The sequence below is a fragment of the Somniosus microcephalus genome, chromosome 4 (genome assembly GCF_052327205.1).
Source record: "Somniosus microcephalus isolate GS21.2 chromosome 4, FLI_Smic_1.0, whole genome shotgun sequence".
In the NCBI taxonomy this organism is placed as follows: domain Eukaryota; kingdom Metazoa; phylum Chordata; class Chondrichthyes; order Squaliformes; family Somniosidae; genus Somniosus; species Somniosus microcephalus.
The window spans coordinates 15,299,569-15,324,660 of record NC_140990.1 but is presented as its reverse complement, the minus strand read 5'-3'; the positions used below and the strand labels follow the sequence as shown (position 1 = coordinate 15,324,660).

Below are 25,092 nucleotides of genomic sequence, written 5' to 3'. Positions count from 1 at the left end.
CCACTTTGGTAGGAAGAATAGAAACGTAAAATGTTATTTAAATGGAGAGAGATTACAAAATGCGGCTGTACAGAGGGATCTGGGGGTCCTTGTACATGAAACACAAAAACGTTAGCATGCAGATGCAGCAAGTAATTCGGCCGGCAACTGGAATGTTGGCCTTTATTGTAAGGGGGATGGAGTATAAAAGTAGGGAAGTCTTGCTGCAACTGTACAGGGCGCTGGTGAGACCACACCTGGAGTACTGCGTACAGTTTTGGTCTCCTTATTTAAGGAGGGATATACTTGCATTGGAGGCAGTTCCGAGAAGGTTCACGAGGTTGATTCCGGAGATGAAGGGGTTGTCTTATGAGGAAAGGTTGAGCAGGTTGGGCCTGTATTCATTGGAGTTTAGAAGAATGAGAGGTTGTGGCGGAGACCATATAGGGACAATAACACAATTCACAATGTATAGCCAATGTTGTTATATGTACCTAAACACAATTCACTATGTATAGCCAATGTTGTTATATGTACGTACTGGGTTGGGTTATCGGGTCCCTTTAAGAGCGTCGGTAGCGTGATGATGTCATGCGTCGGTAGCGTGATGACGTCATAGCCCTGCAACGAGGCTGAGACCCTCAGTCCTCATGGAGAGTGAATAAAGTAACACGCGTTTTGCCTGTGCTGCAACGAAAGTCTCAGAGCCTGTTGATTTCTAGCGACTCCAACAAGGTGATCTTATTGAAACGTATAAGATTCTGAAGGGGCTTGACAGGGTAGATGCAGAGAGGATGTTTCTCCTCGTGGGGAAACTAGAACTAGGGAGCATAGTTTCAGAATAAGGGGGCACCCATTTAAGACGGAGATGAGGAGGAATTTCTCCTCTCAGGGTCGTGAATCTTTGGCATTCTCTTCCCCAGAGAGCTATGGAGGCTGGGTCATTGAATATATTCAAGGCGGAGATAGACAGGTGTTTGAACTACAGGGGAGTCAAGGGTTATGGGGAGCGGGAAAGTGGTGATCAGCCATGATCTTATTGAATGGCGGAGCAGGCTCAAGGGGCCGAATGGCCTACTCCTGCTCCTGTTTCTTATGTTCTTACGTTTTTCACGCAGCGAGTTGTTGTCATCCGCATCGCGCTGTCTGAAAGGCGGTGGAAGCAGGTTCAATAGTAACTTTCAAAAGGGAATCGGATAAATATTTACAGGGCTATAGCGGGGAGAGAGCTTGGTGGGGGGGCGGGGAGTGGGACTAACTGGACAGCTCTACCAAAGATCCGGCGCAGTCACGATGGGCCGAACGGCATCCTTCTGTGCTGTCTGATGCTAATAGCTAATGATCTCTTTCTCTCTCTCTCCCCCCCCACAGGAGCATCGATGTCACTTGATGGGACGGGAAGCCGAGCCGCCCAGGCTGCGGTGCCCGCTGTGCCAGGACGAGCTGTGCGGTCGGACCGGGCTGCGCTTCCACCTGACGCACGTGCACAGCGTGGTGTCCGACTGCGTGGAGCGCCTGCTAGCTGTGGTGAGTCCCCTCCGCCGCGCGACTCCACGCACGCACAGCGCCTTTCGCCACTTCGGGACGTCCCCTAGCACTTCACAGCCAACGAAGAACCTTGTTCTTCTGCTAGGGTTGAAACGCGGCAGTCGTTTTGCGCGCAGCAAGATCCCACGCGCAGTGATGCGGTAATGACCTGTTTCTTTTTTATATATATATAGTGATGTTGGGTTGAGGGATCAATATTGGGTCCCAGGACACCGGGGATCTTTTACGTCGCACCTGAGCGGGGCAGAAGGGGACCCTTCGGTTTAACGTTTCGTCCCGAGAGACGGCCCCTCCGACAGTGCAGCACTCCCTCAGTACTGACCCTTCGACAGTGCAGTGCTCCCTCAGTACTGCCCCTCCAACAATGCAGCGTTCCCTCAGTACTGCCCTTCTGACAGTGCAGCGCTCCCTCAGTACTGCCCCTCCGACAGTGCAGCGCTCCCTCAGTACTGCCCCTCCGACAGTGCAGCGCTCCCTCAGTACTGCCCCTCCGACAGTGCAGCGCTCCCTCAGTACTGACCCTCCCACAATGCAGCGTCCCTCAGTACTGCCCCTCCGACAGTGCAGCGTTCCCTCAGTACTGCCCTTCTGACAGTGCAGCGCTCCCTCAGTACTGCTCCTCCGACTGTGCAGCGCTCCCTCAGTACTGACCCTCCGACAGTGCAGCGCTACCTCAGTACTGACCCTCCGACAGTGCAGCGCTCCCTCAGTACTGCCGCTCCGACAGTCCAGCGCTCCCTCAGTACTGCCCCTCTGAAAAAACAGCGCCCCATCAGTACTGTCCCTCCGACAGTGCAGCGCTCCCTCAGTATTGCCCCTCCGAAAATGCAGCGCTCCGTCAGTACTGTCCCTCCAACAGTGCAGTGCTCCCTCAGTACTGCCCCTCCAACAGTCCAGCGCTCCCTCACTACTGCCCATCCGACAGTGCAGCGCTCCCTCAGTACTGCTGCTTCGATAGTGCAGCACTCCCTCAGTATTGGGGGTTTGGGGTAAGGTACTGACTTGGATAGAGAACTGGTTGGCAGACAGGAAGCAAAGAGTTGGAATAAATGGGTCTTTTTCCGAGTGGCAGGCAGTGACTAGTGAGGTACCGCAGGAATCGGTGCTAGGACCTCAGCTATTCACAATATATATTAATGATCTAGACGAGGGAACTAGATGTAATATCGCCAAGTTTGCAGACGACACAAAGCTGGTGAGCGTGTGCTGTGAGGAGGATGCAGAGAAACTCCAGGATGATTTGGACAGGTTGGGTGATTGGGCAAAAGCGTGGCAGATGCAGTATAATGTGGATAAATGCGAGATTATCCACTTTGGTGGCAAAAACAGGCAGGCAGATTATTATCTGAATGGCAATAGATTGGGAGAAGGGGAAGTGCAACGAGATCTGGGTGTCCTTGTGCACCAGTCGCTGAAGGTAAGCATGCAGGTGCAGCAGGCGGTTAAGAAGGCAAATGGTATGTTGGCCTTCATAGCAAGAGGGTTCGAGTACAGGAACAAGGATGTCTTGCTACAGTTGTACAGGGCCTTGGTGAGACCACACCTTGAGTATTGTGTGCAGTTTTGGTCGCCTTATCTGAGGAAGGATGTTCTTGCCATGGAGGGAGTGCAGCAAAGATTCACCAGACTGATACCTGGGATGGCAGGAATGACGTATGAGGAGAGATTCTGTCGATTAGGCTTATACTCGCTGGAGTTTAGAAGAATGAGAGGGGATCTCATTGAAACTTATAAAATTCTAACAGGACTAGACAGACTAGATGCAGGAAGGATGTTCCCGATGGCGGGGGAGTCCAGAACCAGGGGTCACAGTCTAAGGATAAGGGGTAAGTCATTTAGGACAGAGATGAGGAGGAATTTCTTCACCCAGAGATTGGTGAACCTGTGGAATTCTCTACCACAGAAGGCAGTTGAGGCCAATTCATTAAATATATTCAAGAAGGAGTTAGATATATTTCTTAAGGTTAAAGGGATATGGGGAGAAAGCAAGGATCGGGTACTGAATTTGAATGATCAGCCATGATCGCATTGAATGGCGGAACAGGCTCGAGGGGTCGAATGGCCTACTCCTGCTCCTATCTTCTATGTTTCTAGTACTGCCCCTCCGACAGTGCGGCGCTCCCTCAGTACTGCCCCTCCGACAGTGCGGCGCTCCCTCAGTACTGCCCCTCCGACAGTGCGGCGCTCCCTCAGTACTGCCCCTCCAACAGTGCGGCGCTCCCTCAGTACTGCCCCTCCGACAGTGCAGCACTCCCTCAGTACTGACCCTCCGACAGTGCGGCGCTCCCTCAGTACTGCCCCTCCGACAGTGCGGCGCTCCCTCAGTACTGCCCCTCCAACAGTGCGGCGCTCCCTCAGTACTGCCCCTCCGACCGTGCAGCGCTCTCTCAGTACTGCCCCTCCGACAGTGCAGCGCTCCCTCAGTACTGCCCCTCCGACAGTGCAGCGCTCTCTCAGTACTGACCCTCCGACAGTGCAGCGCTCCCTCAGTACTGCCCCTCCGACAGTGCAGCGCTCCCTCAGTACTGCCCCTCCGACAGTGCAGCGCTCCCTCAGTACTGCCCCTCCGACAGTGCGGCGCTCCCTCAGTACTGCCCCTCCGACAGTGCAGCGCTCCCTCAGTTACTGGCACCAGGGAGCGATTATGGGGCTCTGGAGTGGGGCTCGAACCAAACTGGCTGCCGCATTCCCTACATTACAACAGTGACTACACTTCAAAAGCACTTAATTGGCTGTGAAGCCCTTTGGGACATCCTGAGGTTGTGAAAGGCAGTGTATAAAATGTTCTTGATAATGAACCTTCTCTCTGCTCCATCTTCTATTCCTGGGGGGTGGGGGGGACGATACTGTCAAATGGAATTTTATTTAGGATGAGAGTGCAGCGTAATGTGGTGGGGCACGGGTAGCGGGTGCTGGGAGGGTGGCTTGGTGCTGCATTATGAGCGTCTACCCCCTGATGGGGGGTTCGGTCCTCCCGAGTGAGGGTCTCCCCACTGATGGGCGTGCTCGATCCTTCCGAGCGGGGGTCTCCCCACTGATGGGGGCGGGGGGGGGGGGGCGGAGGCTCAGTCCTTCCGAGTGAGGGTATCTCCACTGATGTGGGGAGCTCAGTCCTTCTGACTGAGCGTCTCCTCACTGATCGGGGGCTCGATCTCGGAGACTCACGGCGAGTCCTTTTATTTCCAGGCCACTGTGGTTGATATCTCTCTCCATGACGGTCCCGGCTCACTCATCGTTTCCACAGAGACGCCTTACAACCCCCTGATTCCGGCTTCCACTCCGAGCGTCACATCTGAAAACAAGCAAAGCACAGGTAAGGGGAGGAGCAGGTGATTCTGGAAAAGGCCCCATCAAACACTCCCAGGGCAGGTACAGTACGAGTTAGATACAGAGTAAAGCTCCCTCTACACTGTCCCATCAAACACACCCATGGCAGGTACAGCACGGGTTAGATACAGAGTAAAGCTTCCTCTACACTGTCCCATCAAACACTCCCAGGGCAGGTACAGCACAGGTTAGATACAGATTAAAGCTCCCTCTACACTGTCCCATCAAACACTCCCTGGGCAGGTACAGCACGGGCTAGATACAGAGTAAATCTCCCTCTACACTGTCCCATCAAACACTCCCAGGGCAGGTACAGCACGGGTTAGATACAGAGTAAAGCTCCCTCTACACAGTCTCATCAAACACTCCCTTGGCAGGTACAGCAAGGGCTAGATACAGAGTAAAGCTCCCTCTACACTGTCCCATCAAACACTCCCAGGGCAGGTACAGCACGGGTTAGATACAGAGTAAAGCTCCCTCTACACTGTCCCATCAAACACTCACAGGGCAGGTACAGCACGGGTTAGATACAGAGTAAAGCTCCCTCTACACTGTCCCATCAAACACTCCCAGGGCAGGTACAGCGCGGGTTAGATACAGAGTAAAGCTCCCTCTACACTGTCCCATCAAATACTCCCAGGGCAGGTACAGCACGGGTTAGATACAGAGTAAAGCTCCCTCTACACTGTCCCATCAAACACTCCCTGGGCAGGTACAGCACGGGCTAGATACAGAGTAAATCTCCCTCTACACTGTCCCATCAAACACTCCCAGGGCAGGTACAGCACGGGTTAGATACAGAGTAAAGCTCCCTCTACACAGTCTCATCAAACACTCCCTTGGCAGGTACAGCAAGGGCTAGATACAGAGTAAAGCTCCCTCTACACTGTCCCATCAAACACTCCCAGGGCAGGTACAGCACGGGTTAGATACAGAGTAAAGCTCCCTCTACACTGTCCCATCAAACACTCACAGGGCAGGTACAGCACGGGTTAGATACAGAGTAAAGCTCCCTCTACACTGTCCCATCAAACACTCCCAGGGCAGGTACAGCGCGGGTTAGATACAGAGTAAAGCTCCCTCTACACTGTCCCATCAAATACTCCCAGGGCAGGTACAGCACGGGTTAGATACAGAGTAAAGCTCCCTCTACACTGTCCCATCAAACACTCCCAGGGCAGGTACAGCACGGGTTAGATACAGAGTAAAGCTCCCTCTACACTGTCCCATCAAACACTCCCAGGGCAGGTACAGCACGGGTTAGATACAGAGTAAATCTCCCTCTACACTGTCCCATCAAACACTCCCAGGGCAGGTACAGCACGGGTTAGATGCAGAGTAAAGCTCCCTCTACACTGTCCCATCAAACACTCCCAGGGCAGGTACAGCACGGGTTAGATACAGAGTAAATCTCCCTCTACACTGTCCCATCAAACACTCCCAGGGCAGGTACAGCACGGGTTAGGTACAGAGTAAAGCTCCCTCTACACTGTCCCATCAAACACTCCCGGGGCAGGTACAGCACGGGTTAGATACAGAGTAAATCTCCCTCTACACTGTCCCATCAAACACTCCCGGGGCAGGTACAGCACGGGTTAGATACAGAGTAAAGCTCCCTCGACACTGTCCCATCAAACACTCCCAGGGCAGGTACAGCACGGGTTAGATACAGAGTAAAGCTCCCTCTACACTGTCCCATCAAACACTCCCAGGGCAGGTACAGCGCGGGTTAGATACAGAGTAAAGCTCCCTCTACACTGTCCCATCAAACACTCCCAGGGCAGGTACAGCATGGGTTAGATACAGAGTAAAGCTCCCTCGACACTGTCCCGGGAGAGCCTTGTTGAGAAACAATGTTATTTCTGTGTTTTTTCAGGCTCGAGCTGTGGCGCTGGGATGAAGATGCAGGCACAGTCCGATCTCTTGCAGCAGGAGCGAGCCAGCCCATCCAGCTGGGGCAGGGGCGGCAGCGAAGAGCTCCAGCCACCAGGAGACCTCCAGGGCCACCTCAGCCGATCCCAGGGCCCGAGCGGGGAGCTGCGGGGCGGGGTCCACCGCCCCTGCTGCTGCGACCAGCGCGGCCAGGAGTTGGACCCCGGAGGGGAGGCACCGAGGGAGCGAGCCAGCGGCCTCCCCTGCCTGTCCTGCCGCGCCCCACCTCGTCCCGGCCGCCCCTCGCTCCTGGATGACCCCAGGGAGGAGGAGGAGGATGACGATCCGGAGGAGAAGACCGGCAGCGTCCCGGAGCCCAGGCAGCAGCCCCCGCCGGCCCGGAAGGGGCCCAACTTTCTGATGGACAAGTTCCTGGACCCCTCACGCCCTTACAAGTGCGCTGTATGCAAGGAGTCCTTCACCCAGAAGAACATCCTTCTGGTCCACTACAACTCTGTCTCCCACCTGCACAAAGTGCGGAAGGCTTCCCAGGACCCCTCCCTCCCTCCCACCCCGGGGGAGGCCCAAGGCCTGGCCACCTCCGCCGGGGGAGCAGGAGCCGACAAACCCTTCAAGTGCGCCACCTGCAAGGTCTCCTACAACCAGAGCTCGACGTTGGAGATCCACATGCGCTCAGTGCTCCACCAGACCCGCTCCCGGGCGGCCAGGCTGGACGCGGGCGGGGGTGAGCGGTCAGCGGCCGGCGAGGCCAGGGCTCGCGAGGACGGCGCCGCCGCCAAGGCCAACCCTCCCCTCGACGCCTCCGAGGCCTCCTTCCTGACCTTCGCCCCGCCTCCTCCTCCTCCTCTGCCTCCGCCTACCGCGCCGACCCACCACCTCTCGCCCTCCCTTCACCCGCCTCCGGCCCCCTTCCTGCAGGCCCCGCTCTTCAGCTCAGCCGTCCTGCCACCTTTGCCCCTGGTGCCCGAAGCCCTGCTCCAGTTCCAGCGTCGCCATCAGCAGCAGCAGCAGCAGCTCCTCCTGCCCTTCTGCCTGCCCGAGTTCCAGCTGGCCCCCGAAATCGGGGGGCTCTTCCCCGTCTCCGGGGTGATGCTGGGCGGCATGCACCTGCCGGCGCCGCCCCCTCCCCAGCCAGCGGCCCTGGCCCCCTGGCCCCCCCAGCAGCAGGCGGAGGGTGAGCCGCCACCCGCCCCCCCTCCGCCCGCGCCTCCCCCCCGCCCGGCCTCCGAGGTGCCGCGCAACGCCGCCCGCACCCTGCTCGAGCACTTCGGCTTCGAGCTGGTCATCCAGTACAACGAGGACCGGGAGTGCGTCCAGTCCCGGGCTGCCCGCCTCGGCGAAGGGGGCGAGGGCACCGCCACCGGCTGCGGCCCCAAGCTGCGGTGCGCCGGCTGCTCCAAGCTCTTCTCCAACACGCTGATCCTCAAGAGCCACGAGGAGCAAGTCCACGGGCGGCTCTTCCCCTCCGAGGAGCTGGACCGCTACGCCAGGCGCTTCCGCGAGAGCTACGACAGCTTGTACCCCCAGTCGTCGGCAGCGGCAACGGGGGGAGGGCCACCGAGCCCTGGCCCGGCATCGACCGCGCCTTCCCTCCCTGCTCCTCCCCCCCCAGTGTCTCCTCCTCCCCCTCCAGCGCCCTCCCGAGCCCGCTCGCCCCCCGAGTCCCCACCCGCCTTCGCCCACGCCTCCGACCTGGAGGCACGCCCGGAGACGCTGTGCTACCGCCAGGAGGAGATGGAGGACGGGGAGGAGGGGAAAGACTGCCCATCGAGCACTGGCCATCCGGGCTCCGTGGCTTCGGGGGAAGAGGAGGCAGCGGGCGAGGTTCCCAAGGACCCCCTGGGCGCCCCACTCCTCCTCCTCCACCCTTCGCATGAGACGGGCGGCGAAGACCCGCCCCAAGAGGAGCCCCGGACGCTCGACCCGCCCTCCCTGCGCTCACCCGCGGGTGGCGAGCAGACTCGGGAAGACCACCAAAGTGACGCCCGGGAGGCAGAGACTGACGCCCGGCCCGTCCGCCCTCGGGAGCACCCCTCGCCACAGGAGATGGCGCCCGAGTCCGAGGAGCTGAAGGAGGAGACAAGGGAGGCAGAAGGAGGCCGTTCCCCGGCTCGGGACCTCGATCCGCTGGCCCAACCATCTTCGCCGCCCCCACAGCCTGACTTCCCCGCGCCCACCCAGAGCGAATACCCGCGCGACCAGTGCCCGCTGGCCTGCCCGACATCGGACCACCCCAAGGACCACCAGCAGCTCCAATACCTGGCCCTGCGCAGCCAGCTGCTGAGCTCGCGCCTGGCCGACGGATCCTTGGCCCTTTTCGAGCCCACCAACAACCCCCCGCCAGTGCCGGGGGGCGCCCTCAAAAGGAAGCTGGAGGTGGAGAGGCCGACGGGGCCCGGGGGAAGCGGCGACGACCAGGGTCCCGGTCCCGGGGAGGAGCAGCCCCGGGACAAGAGACTGAGGACCACCATCCTCCCCGAGCAGCTGGAGGTCCTATACCGGCGCTACCTGCGGGACTCCAACCCCACCCGCAAGATGCTGGACCGCATCTCGGAGGAGGTGGGCCTGAAGAAGCGGGTGGTCCAGGTCTGGTTCCAGAACACCCGGGCGCGGGAGCGCAAGGGTCAGTTCCGCTTCGTAGGGGGGCCGGCGGTGCAGGGGGTGTCAGCGGGGCCCCAGTTCCCCTTCGGCAAGTGCCCTTGCCCTCCCCACCAGGCCGAGGGCGAGCTCCGGCTGAGCCCCCCTTACCCGCCACAGCTACCCGAGGGCGGCTACGGGCCCTCGCCCGAAGCCTTGGCGCTGGAGGAGTGGCGGAGGGATCTGGAGTGCCAGGCAGGCCTGCTCTTCGGCGGACCTCCCTCCGCCGCCTTATCCCCGCCGCTACCGCCCTTGGCCGAGGACTTGCCCGCCGACCGCCAGGACTGGTCGGAGGGCGAGGGTTCGGACACGGCGGGCGAGGGCGCCCATTCCGACGGAGCCACAGGGTACCTCGTTTACCCGGAGGCGTGGCAGAGGGGCGACCTGAGCGAGAGCTCCAGCACAGCTGACCCCGGGTCGCCGAATCCCTGCAGCCTCCCGCCGTCCGCCACCGGCAGGCCGGCGGACTCGTACGAGCAGCAAGGCCCGAGGCGCTACCGCACCCAAATGTCCAGCCTCCAACTCAAGGTGATGAAGACCTGCTTCCAGGACTACCGCACGCCCACCATGCTGGAATGCCAGCTCCTGGGCGAGGAGATCGGCCTGCCCAAGCGGGTGGTCCAGGTGTGGTTCCAGAATGCCAGGGCCAAGGAGAAGAAGTTCAAGCTGCATAGCGCCAAGCCCCCGGGCGGCGCGGCCAAGAGCGGCTGCGCCCTGTGCGGAGTCAAGTACGGCGCCTACCTGGCCGTGCGGAACCACGTCTTCTCGCTGCCGCACATCGCCAAGATGAAAGAGTTGGTCCGTGGCCAGCTGCGCCATGAGAAGAAGTACTTCGACCCGGCGCCGGCCCAGAAGATGGCGGCAGCGGAGCAGCAGCAGGAGGAGGAGGCCCCGGGCCTGGCCAAGAGCTCCCACCCCCTTAACGTCCACCGCCCCCTCAACGAACCGCCTCCCTTCGGCAGCCTGGCCTTCCCCGGGCTCCCCGGCCTCTCTCCAGTACTGCTGCCTGGCTCGGGAGCTCCTTCTGGCTTCACGGCTCTGACCACAGGTAGGTAGCCCTTATTTCGCACAATGACAAAATAAAAACAGGACACGTGGGGCTGAGATCTCGGCTTTGGGCCTGGAAACAGACAGCTGGTATTCTGGTCTCAGCTTTGGGGATATTGGCCTAGGCTTTGGGATTTTGACCTTGATTTTGGGATTTTGGCCTAGATTTTGGTCTTTGTATTGGAATTTTGGCCTAGCTTTGGGGATTTTGGCCTAGATTTTGGGATTTTGGCCTCAGTATTGGAACTTTGGCCTAAGTTTTGGGATTTGGGCCTAGATTTGGGGATTTTGCCGTAGGCTTTGGGATTTTGGCCTAGGTTTTAGGATTTAGATCTAGATTTGTAAAGCTGGAATATTGTGTCCCATTCTGGGCACCACACTTTAGGAAGAATGCCAAGGCCTTAGAGAGGGTGCAGAGGAGATTTACTAGAATGGTGCCAGGGGATGAGGGACTTCAATTATGTGGAGAAGCTGGGGCCGTTCTCCTTGGAGCAGAGAAGGTTAAGGGGAGATTTAATAGAGGTGTTCAAAATTCCAAGGGGTAAATAAAGAAAAGCTGTTTCCAGTGGCAGGAGGGTCGGTAACCAGAGGACACAGATTTAAGATCATTGGCAAAAAAAAACCAGAGGGGGAAATGAGGAGAATTTTTGTGATGCAGCGAGTTGTTGTGATCTGGAACGCGCTGCCTGAAAGGGCAGTGGAAGCAGATGCAATAGTAACTTTCAAAAGGGAATTGGATATATAGTTGAAAGAATTTTGCATGGCTTATTGGGAAAGAGCAGGGGGGGAGTGGGCCTTACTGTACCAAAACCTCTTGTAATTTTGAACACCTCTGTTAAATCTCCCCTTAACCTTCTCTGCTCCAAGGAGAACAATCCCAGCTTCTCCAGTCTCTCCACATCACTGAAGTTCCTCATCCCCGGTACCATTCTAGTAAATCTCCCCTTAACCTTCTCTGCTCCAAGGAGAACAACCCCAGCTTCTCCAGTCTCTCCACATCACTGAAGTCCCTCATCCCTGGTACCATTCTAGTAAATCTCCCCTTAACCTTCTCTGCTCCAAGGAGAACAATCCCAGCTTCTCCAGTCTCTCCACATCACTGAAGTCCCTCATCCCTGGTACCATTCTAGTAAATCTCCCCTTAACCTTCTCTGCTCCAAGGAGAACAACCCCAGCTTCTCCAGTCTCTCCACATCACTGAAGTCCCTCATCCCTGGTACCATTCTAGTAAATCTCCCCTTAACCTTCTCTGCTCCAAGGAGAACAACCCCAGCTTCTCTAGGTCCCTCATCCCTGGTACCATTCTAGTAAATCTCCCCTTAACCTTCTCTGCTCCAAGGAGAACAGTCCCAGCTTCTCTAGGTCCCTCATCCCTGGTACCATTCTGGTAAATCTCCTCTGCACCCTCTCTAAGGCCTTAACATCCTTCCTAAAGTGCGGTGCCCAGAATTGGACACAGTACTCCAGCTGAGGCCTACCAAAGATTTATAACAGTTTAACAAGCTTTTTGAAGCATAAGCTTTCTGAATTTTTGTCACCCTATGCTGCCATTTGCCATTAATTAGAATCATAGAATGGTTACAGCACGGAAGAAGGCCATTCGGCCCGTCGAGCCCGTGCCGGCTCTCTGCAAGAGCACTTCTGCTAGTCCCACTCCCCCACCCTTTCCCCGTAGCCCTGCAAATTTCTTTCCTTCAGATACTTATCCAGTTCCCTTTTGAAAGCCGCGATTGAATCTGCCTCCACCACCCTCTCAGGCAGTGCATTCCAGATCTTAACCACTCGCTGCATAAAAAGGTTTTTCCTCATGTCGCCTTTGGTTCTTCTGCCAATCACCTTAAATCTGTGTCCTCTGGTTCTCGACCCTTCCACCAATGGGAACAGTTTCTCTCTATCTACTCTGTCCAGACCCCTCATGATTTTGAACTCCTCGATCAAATCTCCTCTCAACCTTAATACAGCAAAATACTGCGGATGCTGGAAATCTGAAATAACAACAGAAAATGCTGGAAATACTCAGCAGGCCAGGCAGCATCCGTGGAGAGAGAAACAGAGTTAACGTTTCAGGTGTGGAAGGATCCCAGACCTGAAACGTTAACTCTGTTTCTCTCTCCACGGACGCTGCCTGGCCTGCTGAGTATTTCCAGTATTTTCTGTTGTTATTTCCCCTCTCAACCTTCTCTGCTCCAAGGAGAACAACCCCAGTTTCTCCAGTCTATCCACGTAACTGAAGTCCCTCATCCCTGGAACCGTTCTCGTAAATCTCCTCTGCACCCTCTCTGAGGCCTTCACATCCTTCCTAAAGTGTGGTGCCCAGAATTGGACACAATACTCCAGTTGGGGCCGAACCAGTGTTTTATACAGGTTCAACATAATTTCCACACTTTTGTACTCTATACCTCTATTCATGAAGCCCAGGATCCCATAAGCTTTTTTAACGACTTTCTCAACCTGCCCTGCCACCTACAACGATTTGTGCACACATACCCCCAGGTCTCTCTGTTCATGCACCCCCTTTAGGATTGTACCCTTTAGTTTATATTTCCTCTCCTCATTCTTTCTACCAAAATGTATCACTTCGCACTTTTCTGCGTTAAATTTCATCTGCCACGTGTCTGCCCATTCCACCAGCCTGTCTATGTCCTCTTGAAGTCTATCACCCTTCCCCTCACTGTTCACTATACTTCCAAGTTTTGTGTCATCTGCAAATTTTGAAATTGTGCCCTGTACACCCACGTCCAAGTCTTTAATATATATCAAGAAAGCCCTTCATATTTCACTCATGCACAATGTTGGAAGGAAGAATGAAGAGAGGCAATATAAGGTAAATGGTGCAATATTAAAGGGGGTGTAGGAACAGAGAGGCCTGGGAGTTCACATACACAAATCTTTGAAGGTGGAAGCGTAAACATATGGGGTCCTGAGCTTTATAAATAGAGATAGAAACATAGAAGATAGGAGCAGGAGTAGGCCATTCGGCCCCTCGAGCCTGCTCCGCCATTCAATGCGATCATGGCTGATCATCCAAACTCAGTACCCTGTCCCTGCCTTCTCCCCATACCCCTTGATCCCTTTAGCCTTAAGAAATATATCTAACTCCTTGAATATATTTAATGAATTGGCCTCAACTGCTTTCTGTGGTAGAGAATTCCACAGGTTCACCACTCTCTGGGTGAAGAAATTCCTCCTCATTTCTGTCCTAAATGGCTTACCCCTTATCCTTAGACTATGACCCCTGGTTCCGGACTCCCCTGCCATCGGGAACATCCTTCCTGCATCTAGTCTGTCCAGTCCTGTCAGAATTTTATAAGTTTCAATGAGATCCCCTCTCATTCTTCTAAACTCCAGCGAGTATAAGCCCAATTGACCCAATCTCTCCTCATACGTCATTCCTGCCATCCCAGGTATCAGCCTGGTGAATCTTCGCTGCACTCCTTCCATGGCAAGAACATCCTTCCTCAGATAAGACGACCAAAACTGCACACAATACTCAAGATGTGGTCTCACCAAGACCCTGTATAACTGCAGCAAGACATCCTTGTTCCTGTACTCAAACCCTCTCGCTACGAAGGCCAACATACCATTTGCCTTCTTAACCGCCTGCTGCACCTGCATGCTTACCTTCAGCGACTGGTGCACAAGGACACCCAGGTCTCGTTGTACTTCCCCTTCTCCCAATCTATTGCCATTCAGATAATAATCTGCCTTCCTGTTTTTGCCACCAAAGTGGATAACCTCACATTTATCCACGTTATATTACATCTGCTGTGCTTCTGCCCAATCACCCAACCTGCCCAAATCATACTGGAGTTTCTTGGTATCCTCCGCCATTCAATGCGATCATGGCTGATCATCCAAACTCAGTACCCTGTTCCTGCTTTCTCCCCATATCCCTTGATCCCTTTAGCCTTAAGAAATATATCGAACTCCTTCTTGAATATATTTAATGAATTGGCCTCAACTGCCTTGTGTGGTAGAGAATTCCACAGGTTCGCCACTCTCTGGGTGAAGAAATTCCTCCTCATCTCTGTCCTTAATGGCCTACCCCTTTGAAATGAAGAATAGATTTGCCTTTCTAATCTAGGCTTTATTAACTTAAAAATCCTGTAGCACATCTTTCAACACCCAGTCTCAACTAAAGGCTGGAAAGAACTGAATTTAAGATGGCCACCACAAATCACATGACATCAACTACCAATGAGATTACAGCATATATCCCAAGGCAGGAAACAAACAACCAATCACAATACTTCTTACTAAACATAAAGAATAATCACCACACCCTTATCCTTAGACTGTGACCCCTGGTTCTGGACTCCCCCGACCATCGGGAACATCCTTCCTGCATCTAGTCTGTCCAGTCCTGTTAGAATTTTATAAGTTTCAATGAGATCCCCTCTCATTCTTGTAAACTCCTGCGAGTATAAGCCCAATCGACCCAATCTCTCCTCATAAGTCATTCCTGCCATCCCAGGTTGTGACTCTTTGGAATTCTCTACCTCAGTCGTTGAGTATGTTCAAGACGGAGATCGATAAATTCTTGGATATTAAGGGAATCGAGGGATATGGGGATAGTGCAGGAAAGTGGAGTTGAGGTAGAAGATCAGCCATGATCTCATTGAATGGCGGAGCAGGCTCGAGGGGCCGAATGGCCTACTCCTGCTCCCAATTCTTATGTTCTTTCACGGCCTCAGGAAGTCCCAAAGCGCTTCACAGCCAGTGAAGTACTTTTGAACTGTAGCCAGTGTTGTAATGTAGGAACCACGGCAGCCAGTTTGTGCACAGCAAGCTCCCACAAACAGCAATGTGATATAATGACCAGATCCAGTTGAAGGATAAATATTGGCCCCAGGTCACCGGGGAGAACTCCCCCCTGCTCTTCTTGCAATAGTGGCCGTGGGATCTTTTGCATCCACCCGAGAGAGCAGACGGGGGCCTCGGTTTAACGTCTCATCCTGAAAGACGACACCTCTGACAGTCCAGCACTCCCTCAGTTTCCCGACATTACAACAGCAACTACACTTCAAAAGTGCTTCAATGGCTGTAAAGCGCTTTGCGACGTCCTGAGGTCATGAAAGGTGCTGTAGAAACACAAGTTCTTTCAGTACTGGAGTGAGTTCAAACCACTGGTTAGGCCTCAGCTGGCGTATTGCTGTCACGATTCGCGGCCAACCTGCCCACCTCGCCCACCACAAAGAAAAAAAGACTTGCATTTATATAGCGCCTTTCACGACCACCGGACATCTCAAAGCACTTTACAGCCAATGGAGTACGTTTTGAAGTGTAGTCACTGTTGTAATGTGGGAAATGCGGCAGCCAATTTGCACACAGCAAGCTCCCACAAACAGCAATGTGACAATGATCAGATCATCTGTTTTTAGTGATGCTGATTGAGGGATAAATATTAGCCAGGACACCAGGGATAACTCCCCTGCTCTTCTTCGAAATAGTGGCCATGGGATCTTTTACGTCCACCTGACAATGCAGGACTCCCTCAGCACTGCACTGGAGCGTCAGCCTAGCTTTATGTGCTCGAGTCTCTGGAGTGGGACTTGAACCCACGATCTTCTGACTCTGAGGCAAGTGTGCTACCCACTGAGCCACAGCTGAATGACTTAATTCTCTCGCTCTCTCCGCCAGGCTTGACCTCCTCGAACCTCCTCAGCATTGGAACTCCTGCCGTCCCTCCCGCCCTCTTCCCGGTGCAGGGAGCGGCGCCCCTCCCCCAGGAGACGGAACGGAGGGGCAACCCGGAGAACGAGGACCCGGAGCCGAAGGACAACGCCCAGCGGCCGCCGGAGGGACTGCTAGACCCGGCCAAGGTGAAGGCCTTGCAAGCCGCCCTGGTGGGTGACCCGGCCTCTCTGCTGGGCAGCCAGTTCCTGCCCTACCTGCTGCCCGGCGCCTCCCCGCTGCTGGCTCCCCAGCTGCCCGCTGCCTACCTGCAGCCCTTGTACGGTGCCAAGAAGAGCCTGCTGCCATTCAACCCGCTGCTCTCGCCTGCCTTGATGGGCCTGTTGCCCAACGTGCTCCTGCAACAGGGCCTCCAGGAGGCCCTCCAGCGCCAGCTCAAGTCCAACCTCTCCGTCACCCTCTCCCAAGTCAACCCCCCATCCCGGGACGAGACCCCTGACAAAAAGACCGCCGAGCTAGAGGAGGCACCGGCTGCAGCCCCCCCTCCTCCTCCTCCTCCACCTGCTCCCGCCGCGGGACCGGAGCCCTCGACCATTGTGACGGTGGACGTGCGCCACCAGCTGGCCTGCGGCAAGTGCCAGCTGACCTTCGAGGAGGAGCGGGCGCTGGGCGCCCACCAGGCCTCCGAGGCCTGCCGGGCCGGGGCGAGGCCGGGGGAGGCGGGCCTGAGGGTCCCCGTCTGCACCTACCACTGTCTGGCCTGCGACCTGCTGCTGAGCGGCGAGGGGGCACTGGGGGACCACCTGGGCTCGCCGCCGCACCTCCGGCGGGCCCTCCAGTCCGGCCCCGGCTCCGGTCCTGCCAAAGAGCGCGACAACTTACCTCACCCCGGCCCCGCCTCGCCAGCTACATCTACCTCGCAGGGATTTACGCTGAAAAGGAAGTCTGCGTATTAGTGAGCCCCGTCGTTCCCCGCCCGCACCCACCCCCATAAATAGATCACCTCGCAATGTTCGCAAGACTGCAGCGCCACTTCCAATGAATGGGAAGAGACTTCTCTGGGGAGACGGCTGCCACCGTGCGGAGTGGGTTCCAAAGGGGGTGGAGAGAACACGCCCTCACCCCACCCCCACCACACGCACGCACAGACACCCTCCTCCACCCCCCCAACCCGGAGGGCCACTGCCAACTCATTACACAGCTCAGGAATGGAGAGAGGGGCAACCTTGACCGCGAGGCATTGTCAAGCAAGAAGGAGTGCATCCCATCCTGTTAGGCACCCCGCCCTCACTATCAAGCTCAGTTACAGCACTCTCTCTGATACCCCGCCCTCGCTCTCTCTGATACCCCGCCCTCGCTCTCTCTGATACCCCGCCCTCGCTCTCTCTGATACCCCGCCCTCGCTCTCTGATACCCCGCCCTCGCTCTCTCTGATACCCCGCCCTCGCTCTCTGATACCCCGCCCTCGCTCTCTGATACCCCGCCCTCGCTCTCTCTGATACCCCGCCCTCGCTCTCTGATACCCCGCCCTCGCTCTCTGATACCCCGCCCTCGCTCTCTGATACCCCGCCCTCGCTCTCTCTGATACCCCGCCCTCGCTCTCTGATACCCCGCCCTCGCTCTCTGATACCCCGCCCTCACTCTCTGATACCCCGCCCTCACTCTGATACCCCGCCCTCACTCTCTGATACCCCGCCCTCACTCTCTCTGATACCCCGCCCTCACTCTCTGATACCCCGCCCTCACTCTCTGATACCCCGCCCTCACTCTCTGATACCCCGCCCTCACTCTCTGATACCCCGCCCTCGCTCTCTCTGATCCCCGCCCTCGCTCTCTGATACCCCGCCCTCACTCTCTCTGATACCCCGCCCTCGCTCTCTGATACCCCGCCCTCGCTCTCTGATACCCCGCCCTCACTCTCTGATACCCCGCCCTCACTCTCTGATACCCCGCCCTCACTCTCTGATACCCCGCCCTCACTCTCTGATACCCCGCCCTCACTCTCTGATACCCCGCCCTCACTCTGATACCCCGCCCTCACTCTGATACCCCGCCCTCACTCTCTCTGATACCCCGCCCTCACTCTCTGATACCCCGCCCTCACTCTCTGATACCCCGCCCTCACTCTCTGATACCCCGCCCTCACTCTCTGATACCCCGCCCTCTCTCTGATACCCCGCCCTCGCTCTCTGATACCCCGCCCTCACTCTCTGATACCCCGCCCTCACTCTCTGATACCTCGCTCTCTGATACCCCGCCCTCACTCTCTGATACCCCGCCCTCACTCTCTGATACCCCGCCCTCACTCTCTGATACCCCGCCCTCACTCTCTGATACCCCGCCCTCACTCTCTGATACCCCGCCCTCACTCTCTGATACCCCGCCCTCACTCTCTGATACCCCGCCCTCACTCTCTCTGATACCCCGCCCTCGGTCTCTGATACCCCGCCCTCACTCTCTGATACCCCGCCCTCACTCTCTGATACCCCGCCCTCGCTCTCTGATACCCCGCCCTCGCTCTCTGATACCCCGCCCTCACTCTCTCTGATACCCCGCCCTCACTCTCTGATACCCCGCCCTCGCTCTCTGATACCCCGCCCTCACTCTCTGATACCCCGCCCTCGCTCTCTGATACCCCGCCCTCACTCACTCTGATACCCCGCCCTCACTCTCTCTGATACCCCGCCCTCGCTCTCTGATACCCCGCCCTCACTCTCTCTGATACCCTGCCCTCGCTCTCTCTGATACCCCGCCCTCGCTCTCTCTGATACCCCGCCCTCGCTCTCTCTGATACCCCGCCCTCGCTCTCTCTGATACCCCGCCCTCACTCTCTCTCTGATACCCCGCCCTCACTCTCTGATACCCCGCCCTCACTCTCTGATACCCCGCCCTCACTCTCTGATACCCCGCCCTCACTCTCTCTCTGATACCCCGCCCTCACTCTCTGATACCCCGCCCTCACTCTCTGATACCCCGCCCTCACTCTCTGATACCCCGCCCTCACTCTCTGATACCCCGCCCTCGCTCTCTGATACCCCGCCCTCGCTCTCTGATACCCCGCCCTCGCTCTCTGATACCCCGCCCTCGCTCTCTCTGATACCCTGCCCTCGCTCTCTCTGATACCCCGCCCTCACTCTCTGATACCCCGCCCTCGCTCTCTGATACCCCGCCCTCGCTCTCTGATACCCCGCTCTCACTCTCTGATACCCCGCTCTCACTCTCTCTGATACCCCGCCCTCACTCTCACCCCGCCCTCACTCTCTGATACCCCGCTCTCACTCTCTCTGATACCCCGCCCTCACTCTCACCCCGCCCTCACTCTCTGATACCCCGCCCTCGCTCTCACCCCGCCCTCGCTCTCTGATACCCCGCCCTCACTCTCTGATACCCCGCCCTCACTCTCTGATACCCCGCCCTCACTCTCTGATACCCCGCCCTCACTCTCTGATACCCCGCCCTCACTCTCTGATACCCCGCTCTCACTCTCTCTGATACCCCGCCCTCACTCTCACCCCGCCCTCACTCTCTGATACCCCGCTCTCACTCTCTCTGATACCCCGCCCTCACTCTCACCCCGCCCTCACTCTCTGATACCCCGCCCTCGCTCTCACCCCGCCCTCGCTCTCTGATACCCCGCCCTCACTCTCTGATACCCCGCCCTCACTCTCTGATACCCCGCCCTCACTCTCTGATACCCCGCCCTCACTCTCTGATACCCCGCCCTCACTCTCTGATACCCCGCCCTCACTCTCTGATACCCCGCTCTCACTCTCTCTGATACCCCGCTCTCTCTCACTCTCACCCCATCCTCAGTATAAAACTCCCAGTTATAACTCTCTGTTACCCCACCCTCAGCATAAGGCTCTCCGTTCTAACACTCTGTCGACATTCCTTTTGTAGAGAAATCACTTAATGCAGCGTCAGAGAGAGATAGCGAGGTCGGGCTTTCATGCCCTCTGTCTGGGCTGGCTTTGAGCCCATTGCTTGAACATGGGCTGGTGGAATTGTTGCCCTGTTCCTCTGCTGAGAGGCAGCAGTACTTCCCAGCCTTGTAGGCTTCCATAGCGTGACACGGGATCCAGCAAGAATGGGGGCGGTGGGGAGAAACCACCGCGCCCCCCTCCCCATCCGTGCATAAGTAGCCAACCCAACAGACTGCGTCACCCACCTGAGAACTAAGCACTTTCCTTATTTATATATTTAACATTATTTATTTATTTATTGCGCGTTATGAGTGACTGGATTCCCGATCCCAGCCTCGAATTCCCATGGTTTCTGTCCCAAGTGTGGAGAGTATTTCCAGCCCCAGCTCTCCCTCAGGCACCCCATTCCCAAACTGATCGAAGACGAACCCACCCATCCTATTTCAGGACTGACGCCGCCATCAGCTCGTGGTAAAGCCAAGTCGAAAGGGGAAATACTTTTGAGAACCGTCAGAGCTGTTCGACCGGGGGAACCGTCGCCGCCAGTTAACTTTTCTTCCTCCGCTACCCTACTTCGAAGAGAGTTTCTACTTATTTTCTCCCTTCCCTCGCCCTCCTCCTCTCCAATTTCTGTGGGCCGTGGACGATCTTACCTCACTCAACAACCCACCCCCACCGTGCCCCCCACCCCAACCCTGGGACCCTCCGCTCGCGTCCCGGGGTCGAATTGGAGAGCCTGGATCCAAAGATGGACAATGATTGTCTAACCTCATTCTGCAACCTTAACTTTCCCCCACCCCAGACCCTCGACTGGGGGGGGAGGGGCTCCACTAACCCAGCAACTCCAATAGGAACCTTCTCACCTGTTGAGAATCAGACCCCGAGGACTAAACCCCGCCCTCCCCTCCCCACCCCCCGGACGTGTATATAAAATGTTCAAATATAGCTTTTTTGACGACACACCTCATTGAAAATTCAAGGACGATCTTCCTGAACACACTCATCAAAAGAGGTTTTGCGTTCCTGCGGGAATGAAGAAGATGGGTTGTGTGCGCCTGCCGCAGAAATTGGAAGAAATCTGCGTGAAAGTGCAACAAATAACTCATCTTGAGCAAAGAAAAAAAACGACCCTCTTGCCAAGTCTCGATGTATCAGGATTACTCTCACAAAAAAGAACCTCAAGAAAAAAAAAACCGTACTGGGATTCAAACCCCCAACACATTTCGCCAAAGATACCTACAATAAACCCAAGATTCTAGCCAGAGAACGCCGCCCCACCCACCCACCCCCCTCCCTATCTCCTCCCGCAGGGAGCCGATCAGCAAGAGCGAGTTACGCCCGACTTTCTGAGACTGCACCCCCAACCCGCCCCACTTCCCATCAAGCGTTAGCTCATTGCCCGAGCCAATTCAAGTCTCTTTTTTAAGTTGTACCTCATCAACAGTACCTCAACCGAAAGAGAAAATTTAAAAAAAAACAAACACACACACACACACACACACCCAGGTCGTCGGGACGTCTTAACTGCATCGTTAGGACGCTGAGAGATTCAAGGAGCAAAGAGACGATGCTGTTGAAGTCTAGACGCAGCCACCCAGCTTTGCCAAAGCTTAAGTGATTCTCGATGGTTTAAGCATCGGGGTGGGGGGGTGCATCGAAAGAGAAACGTTTTGAATAAATGCACACACACACACATACAACAAACTGCTATTCCAAAGCATTTTTGTTTCCCCTTCGGAGGAAACATGCCAAAAAAAATAACAACACAAAAACTTATCTTTTTTCCCCCTCCACCACCTCCAAAAATCGTGCAACAAAAGTTTTCTTTCCTGAATGTTGTGACCGTGGTTTTAAAGAATTGACGCTCCTTTTTTTAAATAAACTTGAGAGCTGGAACGTGGAAAATCGTTTGAATGAAGATTTTAAAAAGAGAACACAAGGTGCTAAAAGAATAAAAGACTTGCTTCTCTCAAAAGCAGTTCCTTGCCTCAAAACTTGCGGTGATTTTTTTTTTTACTTTGTCCTTCTCCTCTGTCAAGAGAAAAGTATTAGAGGCGGGAAGAGGTTAAATAAACCTCTCGCCTGCCGTGGTCAAATTGCAGATTTTCAGAGTACCGCCAAACTTTCTTTGACATAAATTTTTGTAAGGAATTCAACTCTTATAATTGGCACTGCAGTTACTGTGTATCTTGATGGAATCTCCTGTTTGTTCAGCAGGGTAAGGATTGCTCACTGTAACTTACTGTTTGTTCAGCAGGATAAGGGTTAGTCACTGTAACTTACTGTTTATTCAGCAGGGTAAGGATTACTCACTGTAACTGTTACTGTTTGTTCAGCAGGGTAAGGATTACTCACTGTAACTTATTGTTTATTCAGCGGTAAGGATTACTCACTGTGTAACTTACTGTTTGTTCAGCAGGGTAAGGATTACTCACTGTAGCTGTTACTGTTTATTCAGCAGGGTAAGGATTACTCAATGTAACTTATTGTTCAGCAGGGTAAGGATTACTCTGTAACTTATTGTTTATTCAGCAGGGTAAGGATTACTCACTGTGTAACTTACTGTTTATTCAGCAGGGTAAGAATTACTCACTAACTGTTACTGTTTATTCAGCAGGGTAAGGATTACTCAATGTAACTTATTGTTTATTCAGCAGGGTAAGGATTACTCACTGTAACGTATTGTTTATTCAGTAGGGTAAGGATTGCTCACTGTAACTTATTGTTTATTCAGCAGGGTAAGGATTACTCACTGTAACTGTTACTGTTTGTTTGGCAGGGTAAGGATTACTCACTGTGTAACTGTACAGAGTTACTGTTTATTCAGCAGGGTAAGGGTTGAAAGGAAAGAAAATCTGAGTGACAGAGCCAGGCCTAGCCTTTAACTCAGCAAATCTGACTTCTGTGTGCTTTTCAGTCCTGGGCTTTCAAGTTTCATTCATGGCTATCCCCACCTGTCTGTACCAACTCATGTGTATGCGTGTGTCTGTCTGCCTGTGGGCACACACATGTATGTGTGTGTGTGTGTGTGTACAAATGCAAGTGTGCATGCGAACACATGTCTGGGCATCTGTATGTGCACGCGTGTGTTCCATTGGCGTGTATGTGTGTGCACACGTTTATATGTCTGCGTGTACACATGGGTTTGTGTGCATGTGCCCTGGGTGGTGGGACATCAAAGTCCGTCACCAAGAGTGGCTCGACAGTATCACCACAGACCGAGTCCTGAAGGATATAGCCGCCAGACTGGGCTTGCGGCAGGAGGTGTGAGAAGCAACACAAGCAAATAACCTCGTCCTCACCTGTCGCAGATGCATCTGCCCATGACAGTATGGGTAAGAATGACCACGGCAGTTTTTGTGGAGATGAAGTCCCGTCTTCACACTGAGAACACCCACCATCGTCTTGTGTGGCACTACCACTGCGCTAAATGGGATAGATTCAGAACAGATCTAGCAGCTCAAAACTGGGCATCCATGAGGCATTGTGGGCCATCAGCAGCAGCAGAATTGTATTCCACCACAATCTGTAACATCACGGCCCGGCATATCCCTCACTCTACCGTTACCACCAAGCCAGGGGACCAACCTTGGTTCAATGAGGAGTGCAGAAGAGCATGCCAGGAGCAGCACCAGGTGTACCTAAAAATGAGGTGCCAATCTGGGGAAGCTGCAACACAGGACTACATGCATGCTAAACTGCAGAAGCAGCATGATATAGATAGGGCTAAGCGATCCCACAGCCAATAGATTGATCATTGCATTTACAGCACAGAAACAGGCTATTTGGCTCTGGTCTGTGCCGGTGTTTATGCTCCACACAAGCCTCCCACCCTACTTCATCTTACCCTATCAGTATATCCTATTTCTCCCTCGCGTTTATTTAGCTTAAATGTATCGACGCTATTCGCCTCGACCACTCTCTGTGGTAGCAAGTTCTACATTCTCGCCACTCTGGGTAAAGAAGTTTCTCCTGAATTCCCTATTGGATTTATTAGTGAGTATCTTATATTTATGACACCTAGTTTTGGACTCCTCCACAAGTGGAAACATCTCTACATTTATCAAACACCTCAATTTTAAAAGCCTTTGTCGGGTCACCCCTCAGCCTTCTCTTCTAGAGAAAAGAACCCCAGACTGTTCAGTCTTTCCTGATAGATGTTATAACTATCAGATCAAAGCTCTGCAGTCCTGTCACATCCAGTCATGAATGGTGGTGGATAATTAATGGGAGGAGGAGGCTCCATGAATATCCCCATCCTCAATGATAGCGGATCCCAGCATGAGTGCAAAAGATAAGGCTAAAGCGTTGCAACCATCTTCAGAAGTGCCGAGTGAATGATCCATCTCGGCCGACTCCTGAGGTCCCTACCATCACAGAAGCCAGTCTTCAGCCAATTCGATTCACTCCACATGATATCAAGAAACGGCTGAGCACACTAGATACAGCAAAGGCTGTGGGTCCCGACAACATCCCGGCTGTAATGCTGTAGACTTATGCTCCAGAATTTGCCGTGCCTCTAGCCAAACTGTTCCAGTACAGCTATAACATTGGCATCTATCTGACAATGTGGAAAACTGCCCAGGTATGTCCTGTCCACAAAAAGGACAAATCCAATCCGGCCAATTACTGCCCTACCAGCCTACTCTCAATCATCAGCAAAGTGATGGAAGGGGTTGTCGACAGTGCTGTCAAGCGGCACTTACTCACCAATAACCTAATCACCGATGCTCAGTTTGGTTTCCGCCAGGACCACTCGGCTCCAGAAATCATTACAGCCTTGGTCCAAACATGGACAAAAGAGCTGAATTCCAGAGGTGAGGTGAGAGTGACTGCCCTTGACATCAAGGCAGCATTTGACTGAGTGTGGCATCAAGGAGCCCTAGTAAAACTGAAGTCAATGGGCATCGGGGGGAAACACTCCACTGACTGGAGTCATACCTAGCACAAAGGAGGATAGTTGTGGTGGTTGGAGGTCAATCATCACAGCCCCAGGACCTCACATGCAGGTGTTTTTCAGGGCAATGTCCTAGACCCAACCATCTTCAGCTGCTTCATCAATGACCTTCCCTCCAACATAAGGTCAGAAGTGGGGATGTTTGCT

General features: G+C 54.7%; 1 protein-coding gene across 1 annotated transcript; it reads left to right on the top strand.

Annotated features, from left to right (window-relative positions):
- The first annotated feature begins 1,272 nt into the window (after positions 1 to 1,272).
- Positions 1,273 to 17,500, top strand: LOC147118340 (zinc finger homeobox protein 2-like). The gene is made up of 4 exons (XM_085983885.1): positions 1,273 to 1,506; positions 4,714 to 4,840; positions 6,731 to 10,419; positions 15,969 to 17,500. The coding sequence occupies exons 1-4, from the start codon at positions 1,318 to 1,320 to the stop codon at positions 17,019 to 17,021; spliced, it is 5,058 nt and encodes a 1,685-aa protein (XP_085840011.1). The 5' UTR covers positions 1,273 to 1,317; the 3' UTR covers positions 17,022 to 17,500.
- The last annotated feature ends 7,592 nt before the right edge of the window (positions 17,501 to 25,092 follow it).

Coding starts and splice junctions, on each gene's coding strand:
- LOC147118340 (XM_085983885.1), top strand. CDS start 1,318: ATGATCTCTTTCTCTCTCTCTCCCCCCCCACAGGAGCATCGATGTCAC. Junction 1,507..4,713: donor TGGAGCGCCTGCTAGCTGTG/GTGAGTCCCCTC, acceptor TTTTATTTCCAG/GCCACTGTGGTTGATATCTC. Junction 4,841..6,730: donor TGAAAACAAGCAAAGCACAG/GTAAGGGGAGGA, acceptor GTGTTTTTTCAG/GCTCGAGCTGTGGCGCTGGG.